The sequence below is a fragment of the Marmota marmota genome, unplaced genomic scaffold, assembly GCF_001458135.2.
Source record: "Marmota marmota marmota unplaced genomic scaffold, marMar, whole genome shotgun sequence".
In the NCBI taxonomy this organism is placed as follows: Eukaryota; Metazoa; Chordata; class Mammalia; order Rodentia; family Sciuridae; genus Marmota; species Marmota marmota.
The window spans coordinates 1,880,609-1,888,068 of NW_026000222.1; the positions used below are offsets into that span (position 1 = coordinate 1,880,609).

A 7,460-nucleotide genomic window follows, 5' to 3' on the forward strand; every position below is an offset into this window, starting at 1 on the left:
GAGGACACTGGGTCGCGGACCACGCCCTCACTGTGGGAGTGGGAGATGCTGCTGGTGCTTGTTTGGCTGCCCACCAGGCAGCAGGAACGCAGGCCTGTGCCCTCAGGTCCAGATCCATCCCCGGGAACGCACGTTACCCTGCGTCTCCTCCCCTGTGCCCTGTGCCCCGCTCCCCACTGTGCAGCAGACACTCCTCTGTAGTCACTTCTGTCCCTTGACCGTTGGCTGGTCGCGGGGTGTTTGCACCGCCTCCAACGTGCTCTGAGAGGTTCCTGCTCGGCACCTTCCCTTGGCTCTGGGGGCCTCCTGTCTCCTCCTCAGGCCTCTGCTGTCCTTGCTCTGGGCTGGCTCCGGGTTGCAGTTTGGACAGTTTCTCGTGCTCAGTGCTGACATCTGCTGAGTGTCCCTCACCCTGTCCTGGCTGCATGGAGCCTGTTGGGTTTGTGTCCCCTCTTGGGCCAGGCTCGTGTCCTGTTTGTTCGCCTGCTTGTCTGTGGCATGGCCCAGCCCTCTGTGGAAGGCGCCCTGTTTCGGCACGGTCCTGTGGGATGCTCACATGGCTGCTCGGGTCTGGTCTGGGTCCCCTGGAGTCTGGCCCTGGTGATGGCTTTGTGTCTCCTATTCAGTGTTTGGTGCTGGGCTGCACCAGGGCCGCTCTGCCACTGAGCCGCGTCCTCGTCTTTTCTAGATTTTGTTTTGAGACAGGGTCTCACTAAGTTGCTGAGGCTGGCCTTGAACTCTCATCCTCCTGTCTCGGTCTCAGCTGGATCACAGGGTGGCCGCCGCGCCTGGCCAGCTCTGTCTTGATTTTAGCCCCTTGGCTTTCCCCTGTGCCCTGCACCTCTGGTCACTGGGCATTTTGGTGGCAAGTGTGAGGCTGAGGAAGTGGCACTTGTGCCTGCAGTGGGCCTTCTTTCCTGCCAGGCCCTCAGGAGCTGGCCCTGGGGGTGTCACCATGGTCACCCTTGGGCAGCTCCAGCACAGGGCCACTTACCTGGCCTGCTCCACCCTCAGCTGTTGTCACCTGTGGGGCCTGTGGGGGGAGGGCCCTCTTCCGCGCAGCCCAGCCTCGGTTCCGGGTGTGGGCCTTTGTACTGGACCGCGGGGTCACGCCCTCCTCAGCACCCTCGTCTCTCCCCACCAGTAGCTGCTGCCCTGTGTGGGGCAGGGTCCTGGGCTGGTGGGAGATTCGTACCCCTCCACCAGGGCCGGAGGGCATTTGCTTTTACCCTTCTTCCAGGGCAGTGGCCCTTCCCTGTGGCCTGGTGACAGAGGCAAGAGCTCATTTCCTCATCTCAGCCCAGAGGCTAGATGCGTGCTTGGCCCCGGGCCAGGAGCACTTCTTCCCTCCCTTGTGGTTAAGGGCTCTTGCCTTGGACAGAGAGGCCAGGGGAGGCGCAGAGGTCTGGTCTGTGCGTCGCCAGCCTCTTTGGAAGAGAGCTCCTGAATGAGGATGCTCTCCTGCTTGGGGTCTGTCCACCCACATGTGACCTGCTCAACTCGGGGAATGTGCCATCGCGGCCGTCTTCCTCTGTTCTGCCTGTGTGGCAGCCCCTCTTCCTCATGCTGGGCCACTGGGAGACGATGGCTTGAGGGTCCTGTTTTTCCTGAGGGGTGGTCCCTGTGTGACCCTGGATCCAGCAGGTGATCCTGCTTCCCAGCCTCTGCAGGGCTCCTGGAAAGGAAGGGCCAGGGGACTGTCAGGCTCTGCGGGCTGGGGATGTCCTGCAGTGTCTTTCTGCTCCGTAAGTGCATGGAGGATGCCAAAATGGCTTGACTGGTGTCCGTCCTGTCTTGCCAGCAGAGGACCACTGGCCCCTGCCCGAGCGCTTGTTGGGTGGAGCTCTGCGTGTGTGGCTGGTTCTGATGTCCCTCCTGGCCTGTCCTCTGTTTCAGTTGTCTCAGCTCTGCCCTGAAGAGAACTTGGAGAAACTCATTCCCTGCCTGGCTGGATCAGACCCCTTCTACGTGGAGAGGAACCATGTGGATCTGGAAGCGGGCCTGAGGTGGGTGAGGCTCCTGGCTAGGTCTTTCGGGGGCCTGGGCAAGCCGTTGGCCACACGGCTGCCCCCAGGTGGGTCTCCGCTGCCTGCAGGATTCTCCTCAGTCTTTGAAGGCTCTGAACAGCCTCTGGGAGACTTTGAGTGGATGAGTGAAGGGATTTTGAAGCCTGCACCACCCCTTACTATGCCTTTGAGAGCCTCTGAATGTCGTGCGTGTGCGGCCACTCAGTGCACGCCGCCCGTCACGTGGGTTCTGTGCTGTGCAAGGAGCTGCTGTCCTGCTTCCCGGGCCGCCATCCTCATGTCCTGTGACCTGGCCGCACACAGGGGGCAGCGGGTGGAGGCTTGCTTTCATTGCTCACGTCGCAGGCCTAGCGAGGAAGACTCCCGACAGCAGGCTGGATGTGGGTTATGACCTGCTGCTTATTTTTTCTCAAATATCTATTTTTCTTGATTGAAAGTTAAGACCGTCCCCCAGTAGTGACCGTTAGTGCCTTTTTGATGATAAAGCCCCTTTGCTTAACTTGTAGGTATTTGGCTTCATTGCCTTCTCATGTATTGAAAAATGACCACGTTAAGAAGTTCTTCAGCACTTCATCTCCCACCCAACAGCTTCAAAGTCCAAGTGAGTTTGTAAGATGATTCAGAAAAACATAAACATTCCCGTTGTCTGAATTTCTCCGACACGTCTTTTTCTAACTTGCAGGTCCTGGCAACCCCTCCCTTCCGAAAGTGGGTGCTGTGATGGGAGTATCTGGCAGGTGAGCGGGGACAGCCACCCCACCTCACACCTGCTCTGGCTCTAACTGTGCCAGCAGTTTGAGAGTGAGGTCCTTCTCAGTCTGAGTCTTGAACGACGTCGCGAGGACTAGGGTAGAGATGGTGTGATTCATGATGTCCTCAAAGTGCTGAGTAGTCAGTGTGGGTTTAGGTCTATCAGTACCTTCTTGTTATTTTTGACTAACAAACTAGGCATCCCAACCAGAGGTCGTTGGTGATGGACATGTACACAATGTGCATGCACATAGGTATGTGGGTGCACACAGGTATGTGGGTGCACGTGTCTCTGTTGCACACAGGGCACCCCGTAGCAGTCTCACCATAAGCAGGTGGTTGAGATGGGGGCTAGAGAGGGCGCTGGTATTTCCAGAGTTTATGGTAGGCGGACAGCGTGTGCCGGGCAGGAGTGGGGGCCATCAGGAGAGTGCCCGGTGCCGCTGAAGTCTTGGAAAACAGTGTTTCTGTGCCCCTGCCTGTCCCCTGTCCTGCAGGCCTGTGTGTGGAGTGGCCGGAATCCCGTCCTCCCAGAGCGGCGCCCAGCACCATCTGCAGCACTCGGCCAGCGCAGCTGCTGCCTTGCCTCACTGCTCCCACGCCGGGGGCACGGGCTCGGCACTCGCCTACCGGGCCCAGGTGGACGCCCCGCCTGCCATCCTGATGCCCTCCAGTCTGCAGGCCCCTCAGCCCCAGGAGCAAAATGGAATTTTAGACTGGCTTAGGAAGCTGCGCTTACACAAGTATTACCCTGTCTTTAAGCAGCTCACCATGGAGAAGGTACGCAGGCTCCCGTGTGGGCTGTGCCCGTGTGGTCAGTGCTCCTTTAGCTGCCTGTATCCTGACCTTGCCCCGGGAGGTCATGTGGAGAGGAAGGACTAAGGTAGAGATCACGTGGCCCGGATCTGTTGTGAACAGGCAGGTCGCTGCATATGTAGTTCCAGGGATCCACCCACCGCACCTGAGACCAGCGTGGCCCCATGCAGAGCCCCGCTGTGGACCGTATGCACCACCCTCATCTGTCCACATCCTGTGTAGCCCATGCCCTCAGCCCAGCCACTGAAATGCGGCAGGCCTCGAGCAGTGGATGCAGCTTCTTTGAGGCATATTCACAGGATTGGTTTTTATAATAGAGCAGTGGATCAGGAGCATTGTTCCCTTGTTAAAGATTCTGAAGTGTTTCTAGTCTGCATGCCACTGATTAAATTAACCCATACAAGGTATCTGGACTCTGAACTCCCCCTGCTGGACAGGACAGGTTGGTAGCTGCAAGTTTCATGTGTCCAAAACCCAGCTATTGAACCTAGAAATCAAGTTTTTACTACAAAGCAAAATCAAGTTTTAAGTATATTTGTAATACTCTGTTTTGGATTTATAAATGTCTTAAAAATGAGGTCCTATGACCTGGGGGTGGTGGTACAGCCCTGTAATTTGAGCCAGTTGGGAGGCTGAGGTAGGAGGATCACAAATTCAAGGCCAGGCTGGACAACTTATCAAGGCCCTGTCTCAAAAAAACATAAAAAGGACTGAGGATGTAACTCAGTAGTACCGCACCCCTGATTCAGTCCCCGCCCAAAAGAGAGATGACTGATCAGTTTTAAGTTTTTCTAATTGAGCCTGTGGGTTGAAATGGCTAGATTGCAGAGCAGGTTGTGGTGCGAGGTGAGAGCTAGAGTACCTGCTGCCCCGTGGACGGCCCCTGCGACCCTGCAGAGGGGAAGGTGCCCTTGAGGGAGGACCATCTGCTTATGCTGGTGCCCCTGCCACAGAGGCTGGCATGTGCCCAGGGGACCGTGTCTCCCTAGGGCTGTAGCAGGTGGAACTGTGACTTCTCCAGTCATTTGTCCACGTAGCTCACCCATGCTGGTGACTGGCCTGTGCCGAGCAGAGGTGCCCCTCACGCGGCATCTGTGCGGGAGGTAAGCAGAAGCCCAGGTCTCTGCTGAAAAGGTGCGTGGAATAGTGGATGGTTCACACCAGGTCACTTAGTGAGGGGACGATGTCCTGTCCCCAAGTCCTCTGTTAATGGCATAGGCTTGATGTGTCAATAGGCCCCGGCCATGTCACTTTCAGCCCCGAGTCCTTGGTTTCCGGTTCCGAGTCTCGGTAACTCTGTAATTGGTTTCTCCCATGCAAGTTTTTGAGCCTTACTGAGGAAGACCTCAACAAGTTTGAGTCCCTGACCATGGGCGCCAAGAAGAAGCTCAAGACTCAGCTGGAGCTCGAAAAGTAAGCGTGAGGTGGTTTTCTAAACATGTCTTCAGTGACTCGGGAGGCTGAGGCAGGAGGTCTGCAAGTTCAAGGCCAGCCTGGGCAACTTAGCAAGGCCCTGTCTCAGAATAAAAAATAAAAAGGATTGGGATATAGCACTTAGGTTCAATCCCCAGTCCTGCAAAAACAAAAGAAAGCACAATAATGATAATAGTATATATTTTAATAATGTGATGATAATGGTAATGAATTCATTAAAAAAAAAATAAAATTGATGAACCTGCCCGGGGCCGTCTTCACGTGACCACATGCCAAGGTGTGGCCTTGGCATGGCAGGAAAATCAGAATCCCTTTTAGCCTTCGGCGTGGGTCTCATGGAGCAGAGGTCTGAGGGTAGTGTGGGAACCAGGAACCCAAATGGACACTCACTATTCCTGTACCTTGTTCTGCAGGGAGAAGTCGGAGCGGCGGTGCCTGAACTCTTCAGCCCCGACCTTGGTCACCAGCAGCGGAGTGGCCCGAGTGCCCCCCACCAGCCACGTGGGGCCCGTGCAGGCCGGGCGAGGTGGCCATGCTGCAGGTGCGGAGGGCTCACAACTGGGCCGCCCTTGATGTGCAGGTGGCGAGGTGCCTCACGCCATGCTTGCCCACCACTGAAGACAGGCCAGCCTTTCTCTGTTTGACTTCCATGGGGACCAGGAACGACAGGAGGGAGGCTCATGGGGACTTCCCTGAAACCGTGTGGGTAGAAGGATTAGACGTGCAGCTGCCAAGCTGACAGGAGCTCGGGAGGTGGCCAGGATGAACCTGCCCGGGGGCCGTCTTCACGTGACCACAGGAGCCAGCCCCCCCAGCCGTGCTCCTTTCCCTCCCTCTTTGGGAAAGGCTGGGACACCTGTGCGGTGGCTCTTTGTCACAGGGTGGAGTAGATTCTCCTTCACCCAGTACAAGTAGCAAGAGTAGCCTGAGGGAAGGGCAGGTGCCAGGTCTGTTCCCAGCTGCTCAGCCTGGTCTTCTGTGGAGGCCAGCAGCACCCAGCCCTGCAGACATGTTTCCGTGGTCTGTGGGGAGCAGGGCACCGCCCTAAGTGCTGCCCACCTCCCCACAAGGCCGTGGGCAGTTGGGAGGGGGAGGCTCCGACTGTGGTGGCAGTTGTCCCTGCCTTCTTGGGTGTGCCCAAAGGGCTCACCTCCGGGTGGTGGCTGAGAGTGGGCTGGTGCTGGCTGGCACCCTGCCAGCCCCCTGTGCTGGACATGGATGCCACCCTGAAGGTGACCTGTGCCTTCTCCGCAGAGCTGCGGGTGGAGGTGGAGCCGCCCACCCACCAGATGCCCCGGGAGGGCAGCTCCTCGGAGTACTCGAGCTCCTCCTCCAGCCCCATGGGTGTGCAGGCGCGGGAAGAGAGCTCAGACAGCGCGGAGGAGACCGACAGACGTAAGGCACCCGCTTGACCAGCTGTGCTGCCCGCCCTGTCCTGGCTCGCATGGCGGTGACTGCTCTTTTCTATCCCCAGGTGTGGACGTGCACTTAGAGGGTTCTGATAAGGAGAAGCCCGTGATGCTGCTGAGTCACTTCCCCTCGAGCTCTGCCCGACCCACGGCCCAGGTCTTGCCTGTGCAAAACGAGGCTGGCTGCGGCCCGGCAGGCCACCACCCTCTGCCCCCACAGCTGTTACCCACAGCCTCGCACCTGGCACCCATCAGAATGCTGAGTGCAGTGCACAAATCGGACAGAGGGGGTGCTGACGGGAAGCTCCTCTCGTCCTCCGTGCACTCGCTCTTGTCTTTGGAAGAGAGGGGCAAAGGGCCTGGCCCGAGGAGTGGCATTAAAGTGGACAAGAGCTTCGGCAGTGCTGTGCTCGACACCCTGCCCTCGTCCACGCCCCATCCCCCCGTGCAGGTCCTCTCTGGACTCTCAGAGGGCAGCTCCGTGTCACCCACTGTCTCCTTTGGGCCCCGGGCCAAAGTTGTGCACGCAGCCACTCTGGACAGGGTGCTGAAGACGGCGCAGCAGCCAGCACTGGCAGTGGAGACCAGCACAGCTGCCACAGGGACGCCCAGCACTGTCCTGCACGTGGCCCGGCCGCCCATCAAGCTGCTGCTGTCATCCTCCGTCCCTGCCGACGCTGCTGTCTCCGGGCAGACGTCCTGCCCCAACAACGTGCAGATCAGCGTGCCGCCTGCAATAATCAACCCCCGGACCGCTCTGTACACAGCCAACACCAAAGTTGCCTTCTCCGCAGTGAGCAGTGTGCCCGTGGGCCCTCTGCAGGGCGGCTTCTGTGCCAACAGCAACACTGCCTCCTCCAGCAGCCACCCCTCCACCTCCTTCGCCAGCGCGGCCACGCTGCCCAGCTGTCCCGCCCCCAGCTCCAGCCCCGCGCTCTCCTCCGCCCCTGAGAGCAGCTTCTACAGTGGTGGTGGCTCTGCAGGAAACATTCCTTCCTCAAGTCAGAGTCACCACCACCACCAC

At 58.4% G+C, this 7,460-nt stretch overlaps 1 protein-coding gene across 1 annotated transcript in view; it reads left to right on the forward strand.

The window, feature by feature from the left end:
- Zcchc14 (zinc finger CCHC-type containing 14) overlaps window positions 1-7,460 on the forward strand; it is a 67,635-nt gene that overhangs the window by 55,715 nt on the left and 4,460 nt on the right. Inside the window, exons 7-14 of the mRNA XM_015495983.2 lie at window positions 1,897-2,006; window positions 2,534-2,628; window positions 2,710-2,764; window positions 3,275-3,557; window positions 4,915-5,006; window positions 5,441-5,568; window positions 6,282-6,422; window positions 6,502-7,460. The exon at window positions 6,502-7,460 is cut by the window's right edge and continues 4 nt beyond it. Of these exons, the coding sequence (XP_015351469.2) occupies window positions 1,897-2,006; window positions 2,534-2,628; window positions 2,710-2,764; window positions 3,275-3,557; window positions 4,915-5,006; window positions 5,441-5,568; window positions 6,282-6,422; window positions 6,502-7,460 (1,863 nt within the window). The remainder of the gene's footprint in view (window positions 1-1,896; window positions 2,007-2,533; window positions 2,629-2,709; window positions 2,765-3,274; window positions 3,558-4,914; window positions 5,007-5,440; window positions 5,569-6,281; window positions 6,423-6,501) is intronic.